The 23554-nt window shown below is 40.7% G+C and overlaps 1 protein-coding gene across 3 annotated transcripts in view; it reads left to right on the forward strand.

Annotated features, from left to right (window-relative positions):
* The window catches only part of PLCH2 (phospholipase C eta 2), a 441994-nt gene extending 423963 nt beyond the window's left edge, over positions 1 to 18031 (forward strand). For all 3 annotated transcript variants that reach the window (XM_075279623.1, XM_075279620.1, XM_075279621.1), the window contains exons 22-23: positions 11997 to 12336; positions 15943 to 18031. In XM_075279623.1, the coding sequence (XP_075135724.1) occupies positions 11997 to 12336; positions 15943 to 17588 (1986 nt within the window). In that variant the 3' untranslated portion in view covers positions 17589 to 18031. The remainder of the gene's footprint in view (positions 1 to 11996; positions 12337 to 15942) is intronic.
* Positions 18032 to 23554: the final 5523 nt, after the last annotated feature.

Consider the following 23554-nt stretch of genomic DNA (forward strand, 5'->3'; position numbering starts at 1 on the left):
ATTTATATTTGTCCGTTTAAGGGAATTGCATAAAATCTTGGGGGGCAGCTATTTGTCTTCCAGGGTTATATGGTCATATGTTACTGCTCAGGTAGGTTATACTGTACATGTAATGTCCTATGTCTGGAATATAGGAGTGGTGAGCTCATGTTGTGGAAGTGATGGTGTACGCCTTTATAGATGATATCTGCCTCTTATGTTCAGTTGAGTTCTTGATGCCCTTTATCTGCATAAGCTTTGCTTTTTATTCACTCATATAATGTCATCATGTTCTAGTCTGATTCTACTATGTTGGCCAGGGGACATAGACATACAAATAACAAGCAATAGAGGGCCGGCCTGCTCAGTGGACCTTGTAGTCTTCTCTAGAACGGACTGTAAACATTCAATAGCCTACAACCAAAGCAGGGTGACAAAATGATTGGACAGCGAAAAATCCAACTTGTCTGATCTTTGTATTTCCCCAAAATAATATAAGGGGTATTTTGTCATTAAGCTGAATTTTGTGACGTTCAGTTGTGCTGATAAAAAGTAAGCTCCCTCGTAACCACAAGCTGCCAGCTCTCCCAACTAGCAGAGACGAGCCTGCGGCAAATCAACACTGGTTCTGCAGCAGGCTCGTCCTTGCTAATCGGGAGAGCTGGCAGCTTGCTGTTACAAGGGAGCTGACTTTTTGGTCATAGGAGTGCATTGACCAGCGTTGATTGGCCAGTGTACAGTGTACACAATGGAGACTGCTGTGGTCCGATCTTAGACTCCGCCTCCTCACAGACAAGCCTACAGCAGAACCAGTGTTAATTGGCTGAATGCTGTACACTGGCCAATCAACACTGGTCAATGCATTCCTATGAGAAAAGTCAGCTCCCTCGTAACAGCAAGCTGCCAGCTCTCCCGACTAGCAAGGACGAGCCTGCTGCAAAACCAGCGTTGATTTGCCAAATACTATACACTGTATAGCATCCGGCCAATCAACGCTGGTTCTGAATCGAATATTTACTTCGAATAGCTAGTAGTATTCAATCGAGTATGAATATTTTGAATACTGTAGCATTCGATCGAATACCTACTCGATCGAATACTACTCGCTCATCTCTACTTACAACCTTACACCAGTCAGGATCCTCAGTCATGGGAATAGCGGCTCATATCACAGCACTTTTTGATGTATGGCATCACAAAACCTCTACCCATGGACATCCTTGTCATATCTCAAAGCTAGATATGGTTCTTACCTTAAGACAGGTGTATTTATTTTGTACAGTGTCCATATACATAACAGCAAAGTCACCTAAACCTGGCAATTTTGATAGGACTGGACGACTGTCTTAGATTTATTGGGTGTGTCAAATCTTTTCCAAAGTTGTCAGGGAAAGAAGGATCTAGCATGAAGAATTTCAATCTGCCCAAACGTTAGGTCTTAAGGAACATAAAAAGTCACCAAAGGTTTCTGACAGTGACTCAATCTGCTCTCCCCATTACAAACATCCGCGGGACTGGCCAAGTCCAGTGTACCTATATATTCGGAAATCTGGAGCAACAACTGCCAAGTTTGGGCAACCGCTAGTGAAAGGGTATGACCAATTTTAGAGTCTTGATAGATCAGGGCTATTGCAGACAAGGCAGTCAGTAAGGATCATTGATGGAGAGTGGCAGGAACCAAGACTATGCTACTTATTCTAAATATCTGGTGGGTAATAATGAATCTTGAGTTAATGCCACTTCCTGAATTGTTTCATGGCTGCCCAGAACATTGGGAATAAACTGAACAGGTAAACCCTAAATACAGACCTCAAGACAGATGTCCAGTTCTGGTGGGGAAGGGAAATGACAACTGCCACAGATACCATAAAATTATAATCTGTCATTGTTTTAACTTCTCGGAATTGTATCCCTGGATGGTCTGAACCTTCTCATGAGAAATTGTGTTTGTACAATACTGCATAGTTTTTAATGTGTTGACATACTGTTTTGGCAAAATTGATGGTCACTTTTTCAAAACTTGGTTTAAAGTAATAAAAAACCTTCCCCATTTTAAGATATTAATGAATATTAAGCATAATCAACAATATAGTGTAAAAAAAAAAAGTGCAATAAAAAGGTGCAAAATGGGATAAAACTGGTACCAGCCTTTGCCTTGTCCATTGTTCTTCATTGTGTGCCTAACCTGTCTTCTGAGCCCTTTCGGTCCTTCTTGTTACAGCTGTATAATGTTTCCTGGAAATGTGCATTTGCCAAATATTCAATCTCTTTCTGTTTAACTGCAGCACAAATCCCTTTCTGCCCACGGGCAGCGCCAAAGCCCCGAACCCTTAAATCCTCAAAGTTGTCTCTCTGAACAAGCTCTCTGTTGCGTCTTACTGTATGTGGTCTGTCTAACTTGCATAATGTTCCACTGTTTGTTCTCTTATTTACTTTAGCTGTGAAGTTCTTCTCTTCACTTTTAATGTTGTTTCTTTCTGATTTGCCTTTACTCTGTCTGTTTGTGATTTCAGTGGACTTCTCTGTGTCAAAAATCTACTTTTAGAAGCAGAGACTATTTAGGAGCCATGAAGGTACCCCCCTCATGTCGCAGGAAGGTGTAGTGAGTGAGAAACACTCACACATTCTGCATGTTTCCAACAACTCATAAGCATCATTGTTGCCTACTGATACATTCAAACAATCAGTTCATTCTATGGATTGTTCTACTACTAATAGGCCATTCACAGCCTCCAGAAGACCATTTATGAAGCTGATCCAGGGTGAAAATAAGTCAAACTGCATTTCAGATCCTTTCCACTATTGTTTGATGTCTTTATGTAGATTTTTTTGTTCGTTGTGTTGTGTTGTCTTTGTTACTTTTTGCTATTTGCTATCTCTTATATTACTACTTTCCTGTTTCCTCCTGCGAAACTTTTGGAATTTTTTTATAGTACGGAATTGTGTCCTTTGAACAACAATGAGTCGTTGAAGTCCCCTCAAATAGAGTGATACCTCCTACAGGGAATAGACCCCTTCCAGTGGCTGCTATTCTGCATGTGGCCATTAACACAAGGATGGCTCAAGTGCACCAGTGTGTGTTCTTATAGCAAGGATTGGAGAGTTATGAAAGAGCTACCCATTGGCTATATTCCATAATAGAGCATATGCACAGGGGTTGTTGATAGAGGTGGGTGAACCTCCCAAGATTCGATTAGTATATGGCTCGGGGTCACTGATTCGTTTTAGTTTCCAAACAATTTTATAGAGAAAATAGAAGTGAAATTATTATACTTTGGGGTCTCTCCAGACCCCAGAGTATAATAGGTGGAGGCCCCGTAGAGGTATAAAAAATTATACCCACCTTCTGAAGAAACCCCCATAGTATAACAATGTCACAATAGCCATTTTAGTTCCACCAAGACTAATACCAAATTGTTCGGTTTCATTAAAACCTAAACAATTTGGGATATTCGGGTCAAACCCAACTTGTGCCAAATTGGTTTGCCCATCTGTAGTTATTATTGTTTACCGGTTGTAAAAATTCATAATACTGGTAGATACTGGTAAGGAGCTTCTGCACCTTCAATAGCTGTTGGGAAGGGAGATAAGCTGAAGGAAGGGAGGAAGATAAGCTGCTAAACAAAGTCTTTGATGGTGGCTTATCTACTATAAGAACAATGGATCGAGAATGTTAAATTTCAGCAGCCGAGACTACTTTCCTATGATATCTGCCTTCAGGCGACAATGAAGAGGCCCAACTGATGATGGCTTATTTGACAGTTCATCCTTCTTTTGGGGCCTTTAATGTAGATAGAAGAGCTTCCTAAATTTCTTAAACAGAACATTTCCTGACTTGTTACGTACAGTGCCATGGCTTGTCATATATAAACTCAGTGAAGTAAATGCATTGTAACTGGTATTTTTTTAAACCAATCTTGACAAAAGCCCCAACTGGTGCGAGTTGTCTGAATTACCAAGATGCTCCAATGTCTTAATAATTCAGGCAACCAACAAAATGCGAGAATGGAAATCTGTGCCGATCAAGAACTGACATAATTTCCCATATTCAGTATCTATATCCCTCTCTGCCATGTTCCACCCACAGTTGCATAAATTGTCGATATAGAATCAGAATGCGGGATGTAGAACATTTTTGTCAGTGTACCCAAGACGAGCTACATTTACACTTCTTAAACTAGCGTAGATGAGTTGATGGCATGTGCTACAAGCACCGGCAAATCCTATTGTCAGTGACAACTCCGCTTTCTATTCTATGAAGAGGATGGTTCAGGTTTTTATAGTAAATAGACATTTGTATGTGCCTTAAAATGCTATCTAAACATGACAAAATCCCATAAAATGGATTGGGCTAGAGAAAGGTGACTAGATCCTTATATAATTGACTTCAGTGTTGAGTGGGGTTGCCAATGTTTTTGTTTTTTTCCTTTTACTGGACATTATGTACAAAGATCAAGGACAATTTTAAGGAGATGCTGGAAAACCAAAATGAATGACAATAATAATAATCATCATTTTAATTATTAAAAATTAACTATTCAAATTTATAATTTTAATACATAATGAAAAATGTTATCCTTTCCTGCATTTACTTACCCTGCTTCTTTGTGTTGGCCACACTAATGAAATAATGGCTGGGTTTCTGTAACGTGCTAGACTAAACCAAATTTCCAGCATTCATAGTTGAAAACCTTTCAAGACAAAAGACCATCGCCACTAGGATTGTTAGAGAAAATCTTTTAAAATTCTACAAAATTTTTAATTATATTTGCAAAAAAGTTTAACGTTTGTCTACAAATTTAAATATCATTTTGTAACTGCATTGTTACTGTCTTGCACCTTTAAAATCTAAATTAAAAATTTTCATAAATCCAACTTTGGCTTTCAACACAGCCTGAAACCTTTTGGTCAGGTTCTCGATCATATCCAAGAGTGTCTTGACCGAAATCTGATCCCGGGTCTCTTCTCCACTTCTCTTCTGACAGACTTTATTTCTTCTGACTATCATGGCACTAACTTGATGTAGTTTATCAATTTTCTTTGCCAAGAGACTGCTATTGGATGATGTGGTTTCTCTTTTCTTGTGAAATCTTCTTCATGGCTGATTTTTGGTGTGAACCAATGACCTTTTGCTTGGGAATCCACCTAATAATACCCTGAGCTATTAGGGAATGTGAGAACAGATTGTACAAGAAGAAAAAGATTTTTTTTTTCCACTGCCACGAGCAAAACCGTAACAATGCAGTTACATGACAAGAATCGGCATAACTAATCATATTCTAAATAGTTGTGAGTCACATTTATGTATGAGATAGCCAAGATGATTGTCTATAAAAACAAAACTATTTTTAAATTTCGAAATTAACAATTAAAAGTTAAACAATTTTGCAAAAATAATTTTTTTAAATTAATTTTATGCAAATATTAATTTAAAAAATTTAGAACATATTAAAGATTTTTTTTCTAACCATCTTAGTGTTAACTTCTTTTGTCTTGATCAGTTGGCAATGGATATGACCATGAATAAAGAAACTTCATATACTCTGATCCCAACCACGATTTCCTTATTGTGGCCTTGTTATCGTTTTGTACATATACTGTCTCTGTCTGATAACCCAACCAAAATAAGGAAATCGTTTTGTTGGGTTTGTCGTTGGGTTTCTGACAAGTCCCAGACCATAGAAAGTTCCTGCGTTCATGGTTGTATCCATTGGGCACTTATCAAGACAACAGAGGTCACCACTAAAATGGTTAGAGAAAATCTTTAGAACTCTGAAAGTTCTCCAGAAAGTTTTAATTTTTAATAGTCTACAGATCTACGAGGGTAGTCTGAAAAGTTTCTGACCTCCACATGTAGATGGCAACACTTGTCAACCAAAGTTGGGGAATGTGTTCGCGCATGCGTTGGAATGTACTATTGGAATGTGCCCTTTTGACACCAGCACTTTTTCTTTGACAGTCGTTGCAGTGAGTCGACGCAAGTGATTTTGTGAAAATGGATAGAATCGAATATCGAGCTGTCATTAGATATTTGTTTTTGAAAGGCAATACACCACTCTGCACTCTGCACCATCATGTATCACTGTCAAATTTTGGGCAGCTGAATTTAAACGTGGCCGTCCCAGCTTAGTTGACGATGAACGTTCGGGACAGCCAAAAACTGCAACCATGAACGAAAACATTGCTCAAGTTCACCAAATGGTGCTAGAGAGCCTCTGCTATCTCTCTAACCTTCATTCGATTGTTCTCTAGCACCATTTGGTGAACTTGAACAATGTTTTGTGAGTACATTCCAATGCATATGCGTTTGGTTGACAAGTGTTGCCATCTACATGTGGAGGTCAGAAACTTTTCAGACTACCCTCGTAAACTTATGTTCACGGGAAATCCCTTAAAGGCTTGTACATAAACTTTATAATAAAATAACCAGAAGAATACTTGGCCGCAGTTACAGATTTATTAGTTGTGTTTCACGGGGTCAACAGTCTCTAAGTTTACACTCAACATTTTTATTTGTCTTGAGTGTTCTTGTTTTGCTGTTTGGTCATTTTTCTCCCCGTAAAGGCTTTAAAGTAAGAAAAAAATATTTACAATTCACCAGTGATTGATGGCTCTATCTACGACTGTATTTTATGAACAGAACCTGGAAGCCCAAAGACCCAAAGACCTATAACCCCTCAACCCTTCTATACTTCTACTGAATATGAAGGCACAGTCTTAATTTCCAAAACTCAATATCTGAATTCTCTTTAAGCAAAAAAAAACCATTCTGGATCGCCTTCTAAATGTGTCTGATTTATTATTTTTTTTTATTTAATTTTTTTTTTTTATTAACAGTTTAATATTGCATTTGATCTGGGATGCAAATAACACATTGATGATATTCAGTTACATTTCTTATAGGTTTTAATTTCTGTTTCTGTAATTGCACATAGAGAATGCATTACAAGCAGTGGCACCTCATCCTCATCCCTGATGACTCACAGATTCATTTCATAGGTGGATAATATCCTTTCACGATTCTCTTGTGAATGCATTGAATATTTTTTTTCCTCTGTTAAAGAATGTTTGCATTCAAGTTGATCTGTGTATTTGCCAATTTCTACCCCACACAATGTAGTCCTTCCTCTGCTTTGATATCAATGTAATGGAGTTTGTGTCAACTCCCGGAAGGTTCCGTCCCATTATAAATATTTCATTGAAGAATGTAAAGCTTGTGGCTCAGGGCTCTGATAGGGTTTGGTCTCAGAAGAACAATTAATTGACGTGCAGCTCGCTGATATCGATGTCTTCAACAGCTCATTTAACAAAAGTAACCCATTATGATTTAATGGGGAAAAAAGCAATTTCTGAATCCACAGTCCAAGCTGTTTTTGTTCTAAAATGTAACTCCAGTGGACCCTAAGTCCAACTTCAATGCTATTCCCTGCCCTGATGCTAACAATATATTACCCATATAAAACTCCAACACCAGATATTTTTTTTACATGAATCTGGTTACTGTAACATCCATGTTTAATAAAAAATATTGTGAACATTTTTATTATATAAAAACCTCAAATATAAGATCCAAACCTAATAATAATGCTAAACATTAGGTCCTTCTTGGGGTAGGTAGTCAATTCCCCAATAATGAGCTTTTCTCAGCAGAGAATGGAGCAGAAAGCAGACAGCTCTGTTCTCTGTGTAGTGGTCAGACCAGGTACAGCAGATCAGTTCATATTCATTTGAATAGATTCTAAGTGACTCAGTTCTACCACTACACAGAACAGTGCTGTCTGCTTCCTTCTCCATTCTCTGTGTATCGGCTGTGTAAAGCTCATCCCTAGGGAAGGGAGATGTCAGGTTCCTGTCTCCCCCTGGCATGGCCATGTGTAGGTATTATATACTGGGTAAATTATTTAAAGGGCTTAGCCATTTTCAGACCAATATTGAGAGACAAATGTTATAGTTTGTATAATAAATAGTTGTACAATTTCCCAATATACTTTCTGTATCAATTCCTCACAGTTTTCTAGATCTCTGCTTACTGTCATTTATTCTGTTACTTCTAGTGGATAAAAGTCTGACCCTGGTCATGTGATTTACAGTTCATGGTCATGTGATGAGGACACAGGTGCCGCTCGTTATAGTCACAGCTCAGTAATCAGAGAACTGCCTGGTAATCAGCTGTTCACCTGTGTGTACATCACATGACCATGGACTGTATATTATATTACCATGGACTGTACATCACATGACCATGGACCATAAATCACATGACCATGGACTGTATATTATATTACCATGGACTGTACATCACATGACCATGGACCGTAAATCACATGACCATGGTCAGACTTGTATCCACCAGAAGTAACAGAATGAATGACGGCAAGCAGAGCTCTAGAAAACTGTGAGGAATTGATAAAGAAAGTATATTGGAAAATTGTATATCTTTTTATTGTACAAACAATAACATTTGTCTCTTAATATTGATTTGAAAGTGGCCATCCCCTTTAAGGAATGACCCAGTTTATTTTAATATATAGCAGACACATTGGGCAGCTGAGATGACAGATTGGTGCAGAGTAAGACTAACCAGTTTCTGTCCTCCCTGGTCCTCATCTTCTTAATCACACTGCAGGGGCCCATATCATCCTGCAGCATCTTTTTGCTGCCCGGGGTGAACCTACCCCTTTCGCCACCCAAGGTGAACACTGGAGGAGGGGGAGGAGTGAAGGGGCGTGGCCGAACGAAGGGGGCATGGTGAAGTGAAGGGGGCGGGGCTTAGCGCAGTTCACAGGCAGAGAGCAGGCATGGAGGGGACCTGCTCTCTGCCTGAGCGTGAGGGGAGGCTGCTGGAGCAGCGCTGCTCCAGTGGCCTCCCCAAACCACCACTCGGTGCTAAGCCAGTCCAGGACAGCTTGTCCTGGACTGGCTTAGGTAATCAAAAATGCCGCCCTCCCTGGCATCCTGACATAGCGCCGCCTGAAGCGCTCGCTTCAGGTCGTGGTGCGGTGCTGCCCGGGGCCTATTCCTGTATGGGAATTTATCTCTAGCTAAGTGGGCTCTAGTCCAAGACAAGAGCCAGGCAGCAGACTACTGACAGGACCCCGAGACAGAAATTATCAGAGGCAAAGACTATGTAGCAAGCTACTAGTGAAAAATAAATGTATGCTGTTGATGTTTTAGGAACGTGCAAACAAGTGTCCAGTAATGTTTTTATGTACCTCTATAATGGCCCCCAGAATGAATTTTTCCAGGTCCTAGGAACCCTATTCCCACACTGGTCAGATGACACAGTTCTTATAAACATTCTATAAACTGATTTTTGTTCTCATTTAGTTAATATTTTTTGCAAATTGGCATGAAGGGACTACAATAATATAAATCTGCTGGTCCATTATTATACAGATGAGAATCGATGGTGGTGATACGGCTATACTGAGATAACTCGGCCATTATAATGCATGAAGCATTCAGAGCCTACAGGAGACTTTAGTGGACAGATGTCAGGGGTCATGAATGCTTCTCTATAGATTGTGACAAAGAGGTTGGCAAATATACCCGGAATGTTGCAAGAATGCCAGAAATACATTCTTCACCATTTCAGCGCACCCAGGAGAATGTAATGATTATGTTCCATGACTTGTGCTCATAATCCCACCTACAGTACAACTTGTGGACTCACGGTCTCTAGCTTCGGCCATGTATTGTCTGGAGCACCCAGAAGTGTATACATGTGGATGACACAATTTGCACTGTACTTGTATATATCGCCATTGTTTGTTCTTGTTACTTGTGCATTTTCCGTCCAGATAAGTGTAATGTGTATAACGTCTGATGATTGATACGGAAACCATCACATCTCTAATACATTGCTCTTTTTTACTGTTAGGGAAATGTGCCATGTTCTTAACCCATTGTTGCTGTTTTCCCGCTTGATCTAGTTACATGAACTGTTTGCATGTTCTCTTTGTCGGCCCTTTCTGTGGAAGAAGGGACCAGGCCCATGAGTGTCTCAAGATGTGGCAGAGATCATTGTTCTTAAAGGAACACTCCAGGAACAACTAATATTGTGCTATGCCTATTGCATCTCTGTGTCAAGCCCTGTCTAGGCATAACATAGTGGATCAGTTATTCCTGGAGTGTTCCTTTAAGCTAACCAAATTCCAGTATCTAAAACATCTCTAAATCTCTACTAGTGGATTAATATGGCATACTATGACAAATAGCTCAGAAATGCAAAATCGGAAAAGTTTCTGTAAATTGTTAATCTTATGCCAGCTTTCCATTTGATACCAGGATAGTGACACCTACTGATGGTAAGAATGATCAGAATAAGCCCAAAATAATTCAATGTATATTCCTTTAAAGGATTTGTCCTTCGGATAGGCTATCAATACATGATCAGTTGAGGGACAACAGACGGCCCCACGTAGATCAGCTATACATGGCTGCTTCTGAAGCTCATACTATATACAGCGTAGAAACAGTTGACTCTGGATACCTATATAGTGGCTTAGTGCTGGCACTGCAGCTCGGTTTCCATTGATTCCAACGGGAACTGGGCTGCAGTACCAGTTCAGGCCACTATACAGGACATGGCACCAACTGCTTCCAGTTCTGTGCAGTGTTCAGGCATTGGATACTGATCCATGCAGTGGTCACCTGTTGGCCCGCCTCTGATTAGACCTACCTTAAGATTAAGCCAATAAAGTATTATCTTCTGGACAATCCATTTAATGAAGGACCCATCAGCTTTCCTTACACTTTGAGAATCTACTTTTATTCTTAGAGGTTGTATTTGAGGATAATTTTATATATTAGGCCAAAGAAGGTGAAAAAACCCAAAAAAACATAATGACCTATCCTCGGTGCCTCCAAGTGTAGTCCAATCTTACTGCTCTGATGTTTTCTTGTGGCAGAAGTCCTCACCCGATGTGACAGCCCTTTCACTTAGGTCACTGATTGGCCTCAGTGGTCACGTGTGGTGGGGACTTCTGCCAGAAGTAAACATGGGAGCAGCAGGAGCCAATTGCTGAGGAGACATTGGAGAATCTGAGAGAGGTGAGTATGTAGTTTTTTTCACCTCTCCCGGCCTAATTAAAAAAATAATTATCTTGGACAACCCCTTTAACTCTTAAGTACTATCATGGTGTCTATCATAATGATATGTGTATGATAGACACCATGATAGTCCATTGACCAGTGGGATGGTAACAGCCAGTATTGGCACCAAGCAGAGTTATTTCATGGGGAATATAAGTTATGTCAGGGTTGGTGATGGGTTCCCTTTGAGAAATGGAATGTAAAAAATGAAAGGTAAAACATAGAGCCCAAGACTCCAAATGTTGTCCTGGAAAAAAAAAAAAAAACTTTTTATTTTCATAGTTTCAAATTTCTCGTCATCCTTCTTAAAGGAACACTGTAGGCAAATCCAATATTGTATTGTCATACTTGGTACAGGACCTACGGTGGGCAATGTAGGACTTAGGAATTCTCTCTCTTGGTATTCTTTGAATCTGCACTCATCATACATCATAACACCGTATATTCATTTTGCCTGGAATGTTCCTTTAATATTTCGGATTCTACAGGTTACACACAAAGTGATGACGGCTTTAGATTGCTGATATCGCATGTAACTTTTTGTTTTTTGTCTGCAACCCTTGATCTATTCTGATCAGTTTTCTGAGGTCGACATCCATGCAGAGCGTCCTAACTTTATTTTAAAATAAGTTGAAAATCTACAAAAAACTCTCGGGAACATCTTGTGTTTTGGGGATAAGTTTTTATCGTCCAGAATCGTATGACTTAAAGGCCATTTCAGCCATTCCAAAATCACCATATTTTTTCATATTTCTCAAAAATTTTCTTATAATAACTTTTTTTCATTTGTTTTATTCAACTTGTTTGTTTTTGATCAACAGTGCTCACCTACATGCGGATACAACATAACATTACACATGTTCGGCATATGATAGACAAAGCCACTTTTAATTTTTTGTCTTTTGTGGTTGCCTTCCATCCAGGTCAAACAGGCCGTGGGCTTAAAAGGTCTGTTTCTGAGAAATCCAAAACAAGCCTCTCTGGACAGTCATGCTGTTGGGCAGCTTCACCGGAAACATTCCATTAGCAGTCATATATTAAGAAGAACTGCCAGCGCTCCAACGAAAGGCCAGCAGAAACACAAAAAGGGCTTTCCAGAAATTGCAATTGACTCCAAAGACAACAGCTCCGAAGGAGCTAGTGAAGATAGGGAGACGGACGATTCATCTATACCCCGCTTTGATAAAGAGCCTGAAAGCGCTACTCCGATTCTTCCGTCCAGGGAAGGTACTCCCACGGAATTACACAGCAAGAGTTTGAAAGGTAAGAGTATAAGCTCTGGTAAAAGCAAAAGCCACATTCGTATCTCTAGGTGTACGACGTTCAGCGAACCGCTGCGGAGGTCTGATAGAGCCGCTCACCTGGACAGTCCTGCTCATAAACCGGGTGTGTTTGCTCGTTGTGCAATGAATGGTTCAGGTAGGATTGGGATGGCGACCAACTGTATGAAATGCGTGATTGGCTCTAAAGGGAGTCCAGAATTAGACTGTAAGTGGAGCGATAACAGCAGCAGCAAACCTATTATACATGATATTCCAGCTCGCGAGCAGTATAGCGGAGTTCAAGAAGAAGGGTTAGAATTGAAATATTATGGTATCACAGATCAGCCAAGACGGCAACAGACAGACTTACTAGCTCTCAATGACAATGGGAACACTGATGATCCACCCAGAAATTCGCAGTCCATAGTAATACCAGGAAAGAAAAATGGAGACTCCAAATGTACTGGGATGAAAAGTCATCCTAGGCAGCGGTGGCAATGCCAGTCAGGTGGCAGGTATGGAAGTACTGTTAATTTGGTCCCTGTTGGCAGTGGTTCTGTATCCTCTAACTCAAGCAGCCTTGAGAGCCTTGGAAGTCCAGAACTGTCTATGGGCTGGCATGAAAATTCTCGAAGGCAAATGGGTACCCTACAAAGGGAAATGAATGCCTTGTTCGTACAAAAGTTGGAGGAAATTCGAAGTAAATCCCCTATATTCTTTACTGGTAAGATATATATCATGTCCCACCATCACTGTTTTAGAAATTAGTCATAATGTGGAGTTCTTAGTGCTAACATTTTTTTTATTTAGTATTTTTGTGGCATTTTAGTCTGTTGATTTTACCACCATTAGTTTAGCCATTGTCGTGTGTTTTATTGTATGTTGTCTCTGTCTTTTTGTGTACTCCTTTCTATCGGTTGTGATGTCACTGTCTCAAACAGAGCATTTGTCTTTTGTTATCATTATCCTTCGGTATTTTTATTGCCATATTTTCCTAATACAGTCTAAAAAACTATAAAAACCAAACTGGAGATTTGAAAAAAATCTACAAGACTTTAAGGTTTTCGGATGTAAAGAGTTGAGCATCCCCAATCTATTATCAATGGCTTAACCAAAAAATAGGCCATCAGTAATTCCAGAATACCCTTTCACAGCACCTGGAACCTCTATGAAGAGTGATGATGCCCAATTGGTAGCTCTACTTTGGCCAATGGGTGTGGAAGGCAAATTCCTAGGGCACAGCTGCTTCGTGGTAGTACAGTAATATAGAGAAAACCTTATAGTGGCCAATAAGACGATAGATTTTACGTGACTATAAATGGATGCTCTGTTTGGGGTACATTACATAGCAAGATGTCTTCAGATATGTTTGTCTTATCACTCATATGTCCTTCTGTCTACTTGTCCTACGTGTGTAAAGAGCACCTAAACCTTCTCCTGACTAACTTCTCTCCTGCGTTCTTCCTCTTCACTTGCACTTCTCTGTCTCTCTAGTAAAAGACTGAAAGGACAAGAGGGTTCAGGTAATTGTGAGTTGTGTTGTTCATGGCCATATGGGTGGGGGTTCTGTGCTACTGTTTTGTCAAGACTTCTAACATTTTTGAAAATATATATTTGGACATAAATGAGGTCAATACTATAGTGTATACACCAATTTATATGGTCTTTTCCTTCCAATTTTTCAAAATGAGTCTTGATAAAATTGAAAACTTTCATTTTTTTTAGCTTGCCTATGTGTACCATATCAAGTTCTTGTAGAAACTTAAAGGTGGTGATAGCCATGTGCTTTGTACACACACAGGATCCAGAAGTGAGCCCAGACTCAAACCATACTGGGCCCAGACTCAAACCATAATGGGCCTTCCATGGATCAGCAGAAGACAACCCTATATAGAGTTGACCTTGGCACTGGCGCTTGCACAACTTCTGATTGCTGGAGGTCCCAGCCGTCGGACCCAGGGGTGAACTTAACTTTTATGTCGCCTGAGGCGGACGACAGCTGACCCCCTCCCCGGGAGGAGGGGGCCGAGCGGAGCGAGCATCATTAGCAGGCAGAGAGCAGGCAGGGAGAGGACCTGCTCTCTGCCTGAGCGTGAGGGGAGTCCGGTGGAGCAGCGCTGCATCCACAGGGTCAGGTCGCCTCATGGGAGATGCGGCGCTGGTCGGACCCTCCTAGAGATCAGATGGTTGGGATAAGTGTCTATAGTGGGGAAACTCTTTGAATGGAGGAAGGCTTTCCCTAATGGTTCCCTTTATTAGTATGGGTGCCAGTGTACTATTCCAGTTAGGGACTAAAGGTACTAGGCCATAATGTACAATAGAGTCATACACATGTAGAGAGGTAGGAGGATCAAAGAGAGAACAGCGAAGAGTCTATCCCATACTTAGAGAATTGTTGGCCATATATTGAGGTATTCAGAACCAGGATACCCTACTGTAGACATTAAAATGGCTAACTTAGGTTGCACCTTCCTGTTCTCGGTTACGGTCAGAAGAGCAGCTCTGAAGTACAAACTGCTGCACAAACAAGCAAAATATTGTATATAATAGAATAACACAGACTTTTATCAGATACGTTCAGTGTGTGACTTGAGGTAGCCACCATTAAGGAGTCCAACAATAAACACAATTTGCAGAATGAAATGGATTTCTATGGAGAGGCTGATAAACTGGCGCAGGTTATTGTGGTTGTTCTATAGTTTTCATGGCATCTTTCTAATAGCTGGTATATTGCACAGCAATGCCAATGACACAAAAAGCACATGTTTTATTCCACCCTTAAAAGTTCTACGCTGTCATACATGAAAGACATAAACCCTTGCAGACACATGAGAGACATTATCTATCCAGTCATTGTATCCTCCATTGAGCCCTAATGCTTAACATCCTGTCTGGGATAGTAAGTGCATGTGATGGTGTTACTGTATCCGTGTTGTATTGTGTCTTATATTGTGTGCGTTCAGCTAACTTTGCATGTATTTATTACAACAAGCTCTATATATACTGTGTGTGTTGTAGATGGCTATGGATAGCTCCACTTATAAACTACTCTATATTAATGTATTATAATGCCACCCATCAGATTGGTGACCTATCCAGCCGACCGTGCTTAGGACCAGAGATAAGGTCTTTGACTATGAAGAGAAAAAAGTAAATGCATATCTTGTGAAAACTGAAGTCCCCCTGGGTTTTTGCTTCAAAATGCAGGTCATGACATTCAGGGGACCTCATCCTCGGATATTACAGGGTGATTTAGGACACTATTCCACGGCCCATAAGGGTGGCTGATTTAGGGTCACAAATTTCCCTGACAGGTTCCCTTTAAAACCTTACAAATTGTAGAATTTAGTAGAATTGTAGCGCTCCTGTTATTAGATGATGTATCCTAGGATAAGTTGGGACTTTAGTCTATCATGTACTAGTTTACTTCATTGTCTTTTGCCTGTTGGATGTAATTTTGGTGTTTTTACCATGCAGACAACCCTCCCATATGCTACTGCATTGTTTATATTCGTGCTGCTGGTGCATGCCTCTTCATCGGCCTTCTTAGTGTACAATGCCCCTTTTATCGAAGTGACAACTTACTACTTTTTTTTTTTCCTTACAGATGCCAGACAAATCTCAATTTATAGGTCGGTCTCTTCTTTATGCAGTCTTGAAACTATTACAGAAGAACCCACCTTTGCCGAGCAAATACCTCTTCCTGGTCCTACATTTCTCCAGCCTGTTGCCTCAATTACGAATGAAGACCTTAAAGGGTGTAAGGATTCGACGGGATCTCAATCTGAATGTTCTAGCCAAGCTAGTAGTTCTGACAGTACTTACAGAGCAAACCGAATAACTGACCTAGCCGTAGGCAAGATAATCCAACCAAACAATGGTCCCATTGCAAGCACTGAAAATTCCGAAAAAATATCCAAAAATAAAAATGCGCACAATAATGTCAATGGCAAACATGAAGCCACAATTACCATAAATTCTATGAACATGAAGCCAGGAATGTCTTTATTAGCTGATGTCTCACGAGAGAACAAGGTCTGTCAATCAACAGGAAATCCAGGTGAATGGTCCTTTGTTCAAAAGAGCAATAGTTCGGAGACATCAAAAGTGACCAAATCTTCAGAACAGCAATTAAAACCCATCCCAATAGCGAATCCTTTACCGCCTAGTGTTCTAAGACCAAAGCCTGATCGGTTTCCCCAGCAATCATACATGGTCCGCACTGGACCTCCCGTATCTGTCAGAAGGACAAAAAGTGAAGGTCATGTTCTTTCAAGTAGCTCAGCCTTAAACTCAACATTACAGTCTCCTGTGGCTGAGGTATATTCTGATGCCACCATTAATGATAGAATATGGAGCAAGTTAGAACTTAACAGTCATAGGGACAGTATGTCTTCGTCTTCCAGTAAATCTTCTAACGACACAGTGATTGACCTTTCTTTGCCTAATTTAGCACAAAAACATTTGTTGGATCTTGATATCTCTGACGATAACTTGGATAGTATTAACATACAAAATAGCATTCGACCGAGATCGGCAACTACTTCAGCCAGAGGAACCTCTTTTGGAGTAACGAAAAGCAAATCCAATCCCAATTTAATATCTAACACCAAAGCAGTAGATGAACTTTGTCCTAGGCCTCTAGCTAGAAGTCCTGAACAAGTATTGCCACCCTTACCACGAAGGAACACTTGGAATAGACTATATGTAGAGAGCCTCAAACAGACCACTCGAAAACCGACCACCAATAAAGCAACCACCGCCCAGTCAATGTCCAAAAGTCTTGGGGACTTGACTTCAGATGATATATCATGCAATTTTGAAAGCAAGTATCGAAGCATAAGCAGAAGCTTTATTACAAGGTCCATGAGAGCTCAGAGGAGACCTGCTGGTATGAATGCTTCCACTAAGTCTACAGATTCTCTGACCGAGCAACTCAAGAAGCTGACAAGTTTCGAGAAAGAAAACGATATTACTTCTCCCACTGAATTCCAACCTGTCCAGTATGAGGATGACAACTTGAATCTTCTTAGGAGGACATCCTCCAGAAGCCAGAGCAGAGTAAGGTACATTGCCAACCGAGCAAAACAAGCCCAAGAGCGACAAAGACTTCAAAATCTGGTTAACGGTAATTCCATAGAAGAAAGAGGAAATCCTGAAGGAGCTTGTGCAATAACCAAAGGGTTCTGTATGGATTCTCTTTCGACCACTAAGTTTACGTCAGAATCCTTGGATAAATTCGGACCACAATAATACACTGTTGTGACAAAAGACGTCTACGTAGCATTTACATCATTTATATGATAAATTGTCCATGCAAGATATACCTCGATGGGGAGAATTCTATACTTTAATTTTGGGACTGGATTGGACTCCTGAAATTCTAAAGCACTTATAGTACTGTATATATTTTTAAATTGATAGGTTTACATTGGGTTTGCAATACTCTATTGGACATAATAACTTTTACATATTCCCAGAATATATTGGTTCTGTCCATTCATTCATGGAGGTCTGACCTCCCCTTTACAGAAGACTATTCCTGACCATCCAGTATGTTAACAACTTTCTGCACTGCTTTACCAATGTGAAACGTGATATTTTTAAACTGCTGCTGTATATAGCACCTTTAAAGTACAATATGATTTTATTTTTTGCACTGCCATATAAAATTTTCAGAATATGGTATGTTTTAAAACAAAAAAATATAGCAAACTAAAAATTACGTTTAAAAACCCCTTTGGGTATGTATTGTTGTAAAACTTTTTTTTTTCTGAAACTTTTAATTTTTTTCAAAGCTCATTTATGTCTGCATCCAAGATGTATGTTTTAGAATGTGGTTATATGATTTTTCTTTTTTTCTTTATACATCCGTTAATTTTTGGTTTTTTTGTATTAATTTAGTTTTATTCCTTGGTTATACTAATCTTCAATATATTAAATGTTTTAACAAACCGTTTGTAAACTACCAAAATCTATTAAATAAAATTATTTAACCATAGAATGTTTACTTTATTTACAAAAAACTATTTTTGGGTCAGTGTATGAATTTATTATATTTGGGGTATGTGTAGCACAGGAGTAAATGAAGTCTTCCAGATTTATTTTTTTTTCTAAGCAGGTTTAATTTTTGGTATACAAAAATATATCAATTTATACATTAACCATTTTTTAAAAACAATTTCGAAACAATTTTATAAGTTATACTTTTTATCACAATCTGAAAGGTCAACAGTAGGGGTGTGAAGGATACTGCCTTACCAAACCGCTTGGCACACCTAGCGATTACCATCCTGCCTTACTTTCCACTCACGGCCCGTGATTGTGTCCAGGCCTTATAGGATAATCAAAACGAGGTTTCTAAATTTTATATATTAACCCTGAATGGGTCAGTACTAGCCACTTAACATACAAAGAAATATATATCAGTAGCTGACAAGCAAATACAGATAAAGTACAATACAATACATAAAAATAAATGGTGTTAAAAGGTAGAAATGGAAGCAATGCCAAATGAGTCTCTGAAGCCTATCTCCTAGTCTCCAGGACACATGCTTAATCAGTAAGAGATCCTTAGCCTTCTCACATGGCTTCCAGCAGTAGAACTGCCTTGGTTCCCCCCCCCCTCCAGGGAAAAGTAGTTCAATAGCACGTGGCTGCTCATATGGTGTCCGTGACAATGAGAACCTCCTCCCCAGGTGAGGTCAGATAACGCTCCCAGTCTCCTCCCAGGGTGATGTCATGAAGGAGGGGGGAAAGGAGTCCTGCCCTTCATCTTGGAACCCAATAACTGAGAACAGACATAATTCCTCACTAGATGATCGTAGTGTCAGGCCAGTGGTATAATGGGGTATGTAGACACCAAGGATGACACCCCAAATCCCCTTGGGTAATGAGTTCAGTGTCTGGACCTTTCCCTTGCTCTCACCATCACAATGTTTGGACTGGAAACGTGCGTCTTCACCTTGTGCACCTGAGGAATTTTTCGAGATATCTGTAGCATATTGTCATAAAGCCATATTCCATATCTTTGTAGCAGGGTCAGACTGGGATGTCTAGGGCCCACCAGTGGAATTGTTTCTAGGCGCCCACCGCCAGGATCCTGCAGATCAGCGGTACCGAAACAGGGCGGTTAAAGGTAATAACATGTTGGGAGCCATGCTACTCACGCACTATACCATGCGCACTACATATACCTACTGCTACAGCCTGTATGGCAAGTGAACAGCATGGCTCCTAGCAATGTTACCATTACCCGTAGCTGAAGTGTCCTGGAAAAGCTGATCTGCAGAGGTCCTGGCTGTTGTATCATCGCAGATGTAATATTGATGGCCTATCCTAAGGACAGACCATCAATATTAGAAAGATGGATAAATCCTTTAAAGTGGTTGTCCAGGAATTGGAGCAACTCATGTGGTGGGAGGGAGGTGTAAAATAAAAAAACAAATAAATAAAAAAAGAATACTCATCTGTCCTTAGCGGTTAAACGGTTTTGCGGCGGAGAGCATAAAACGCACACCGCCGCACCCGGTCTGACAGCTTTCTGTCTTCTACATGCAGAAGACGGAAAGCTGAGAACGGACTGCCGAACGCTAGTGTGAACCTAGCGTCAGCCTAAAGCCCCATGTAGCAAGACAAAGCAAAAAGCGCTGCGGGAAAAACCCCGGCGGCAACACATCAGTTTTTCCTGCAGTGCTTATTGCAGAAACTCCGCAGAGGTTTCCTCTGAGGACTTTGTTTCCTTTAGGGTAAGTTCACGCGGGGATTTTTGGTCAGGATTTTGAGGCCGTATCTGCCTCAAAATCCTGACCAAAAAGATGGCTCCCATTGAAATCAATGGGAGCCGGTCAGTTCTTTTTTTTCCGGGAGCCGGTTTGTTCCAGCTCCCAGAAAAAGAAGCGAGGTGCTCATTCTTCAGGTCATTTCACCTTGCGATTCAGCCTGAAGACACTCCCTCCTCCCATCTAGGCCCATTTATTGGGCCTAATCTGGAGCAGAGTGCGTGACTGGATGCCGATGCATCCAGTCGCGGCTACCCGATTTTTGGTCCGGAACCTGAGGCGGCCTCTGCCTCAGGTTCCGGACCAAAAAACCCCGTGTGAACTTAGCCTTATACCTATAGTGAAACTGCAGGTGTTTCTGTAGATATAAGTGACATGCTGCAATTTCCAAAACCGCAACAGTTTTGGAAATTGTAGTGTGTCCGCCGTGTGTGTTTTTCTGCAATGTGTGGATGGGATTGCACTCACTATATACCTACACACTCAGGCCTGGTTCACATCTGCGTTCAGTAATGTATTCGGGGAGTCCGCATGGGGACCCTCCCAAACAGACTACCGAATGCATTAGCAAGTGGTATGCAGTGAAAGCACACATAAACTATAATGGGGTCCATGTGCTTTCCGTGCGGTGTCTGCATACAACATGCGGACAGAAAAGTACTTTACAATCTACTTTCCTGTCCACATGACTCATGCAGACACCGCGTGGAAAGCACACAGACCCCATTATAGTCTATGCGGTCCGCGTACTTTCACTGCACACCGCTTGCTAATGCGTTTGGTAATCCGTTTGGGGGGAAGGGGGAGGGGGTTCCCATGCAGACTCCCCAAACAGATCACCGAACGCAGATGTGAACCAGGCCTTAAACATATACCATATATACTCACACATATACAATACAATATACAATATACACATACAATACTATAGCACATATACATTTATATACATTCATATACCATATAAGTCATATATATACTTGTATGAATACTATATATACACACACACACATATATACATACACATTATTATAGCATACAGTATATACTCACATACCTGTATACAAACATACAGTACTCACACAGTATACAAGACACATACTTTACACAAATGTACATATATACATATTAAACATACAGATTTTACAAAGAGTTTACTCACCTATTCCAGCAGCAGTCGGCTCCCTGTCCTCCCCACACGCTGCGATGTAAGAGGACTCAGTGTGAGGAGGAGGGGGGAGGGGGAGGAAGTGCGTGCGTGCGTGCAGCAGGGGAGATCTCACAGGACAGCAGCTGCAGGTAAGTGAAGGGAGAAGCCATTAGCTGATGCTGAAGAAAGACACGTTGTCCTCCGATGTGTACTTCTTCAGCATCAGCTAATGGGGGCCCCTGTGTGTGGAGGCAGATGCATTGGCCAGGTGCCCGGTTGGGGCCCCTGGCCATCCCGATCGGGCCCCGACCAATGCATCTGCATTGGTAAAAATCAAAACTTTAAGTCAGGGCTCGGGGGCCCACCGGGGGATTCCCCGGTACACCGGTGGGCCAGTCCGAGCCTGCTTTGTAGTGTGACCAAGACATGAGGTCTGCTTCAGCTCTAGCAGGTTTTCCCCCCTTCTGTGATAATGAGATTAGCACTTGTGTGTAAACAAAGGCCTGTGTAGGTGCCTCTCTGGGATATAAAGGGTTTGTTTAAACCAGAAATTCTGCATTTCTATGATCAAGGGTTATATGAGCACGTGATATTACACAGAAGAAAATACAGGAATGGAAATACATAACTGATGGTCTCTGATCATCACAAGGGGGTTGGAGGGAATTTAAAAGGAGACTCATCCATGTGTTTTTCGAGCAGTGGCTTACAAAGAAGAGGATCACAAGTCAAAATGTCTGTCTGTTCTGGTGAAAATTTTTGCCACCCAGACTGAGAGTCCTTATCTATGTTTTTCTCCTGTGTGCACCTTCTTTGTAACTTTGGTAAATTTCCCACATACTTATTTTGCTAAGACGGTAATCGCAAATATTGGCCACAATATTACTTAGGCCAGCCGTGCATTGACGATATCTGTCAGGCAAAGGCTCACTCAGCCAACAGATCTCTCCTGATCTCACCATACTCATTCATTCTTGACTCAGGTAACATTCACTTTAAAGTAAAGAGGAAAGGATGCTCGAAAACTGTGGTGGTGTCTCATTTACCCAAGGACATAAGGATAGGACGTTTTCTATAGGAGGAAAGTCAAAAAGCCCCTATGCACATTAGATGGTTGTCGTGTTCCACCAAAATGGTTTGGTTTGGTCAGCAATTGTTCCTCTCCTGTGATCTATGTGATCAGATAGTACTGACACAGTGCTTTAGGTTGTCAGTAACCAAGTATGCCAGCCAGTCATTCACATTTTGGGAAACCCAAGGGATGAAATACACACATTATGGTCTCCATCTACATCTATTACTCTGCATCTGACTTTATATTCCATTACAAAAGCAAGAAAACCTGATGGAAGCTTCTGTCATGTTGTTTACATTAGTGTCAATGCGAACGGATACAGTGTGATCATTCACTATGACCGCTAAAGTCCGTTGCTGTCATCCTATGATGGAAGACAGCAATGGACTTTAATAATGGTAGTGTGAACCCCCCTTAGTGTCCGTTGCTTTCATCCTATAATAGATGAGAGCAATGGCTTTATAACAGTAGTTGAGTATAACTCATAAAGTAGCGTGAACGTCCCCTTATAGTTTGGTATTCTGTTGTAGATGTCCAGTAACTGTGCAGTAGAAGCCACACTAGTACAATCCACCCATGTGCATGGGCCCTGAGTAATCTGGAGGAGTAGATGGGTGTGGTAAATGTTTTTCCAGGGTTCCATCTGCTAAATTCTGCTATTACCGCAACACACTGAATTGTGATCTTCTATTTCCTCAATATGCTTCTCTTCTCGTCATTCGGTCCTTAATAAAAAACAGAGAAAAAACATTTTTAGTTACTTTATCAGTTTCCCATTCTATTGGTCTTGAGCCGTCAATGCAAGAGTCTGCCTTGGGCAAGATGTGGACAACACTAGTGGGGCATATGCAAGCCGAATCCCACTGTCCGCTACCCGGATCCTGGCATGGTGCCAAATATACTTACAACCAGCTTCCCATTCCCATTCAGCTTCCTATTTTATACAGCTGATAAAGGCAAGTGACCTGCCAATACTTTATAAAAACTGATTTTACCATCAAAGTCAGTAGAAGTAAAAATTCTTTCTGAATACATTGTGATGTGATCTGTATGTTGCAAATATAGAACATACCAAAAAACACACATTTAACGTGTGAACATACGCTAAAGAAAACCAACAACCTTTTCTCTGGTGTAATCTAACCATCTGACCACACTTCTTCATGCAAGGGGGGTAATATCCTTAAAGGGAGTCTTTCAGCAAAGCCCAGCA

This window comes from Leptodactylus fuscus, chromosome 6, assembly GCF_031893055.1.
Source record: "Leptodactylus fuscus isolate aLepFus1 chromosome 6, aLepFus1.hap2, whole genome shotgun sequence".
In the NCBI taxonomy this organism is placed as follows: domain Eukaryota; kingdom Metazoa; phylum Chordata; class Amphibia; order Anura; family Leptodactylidae; genus Leptodactylus; species Leptodactylus fuscus.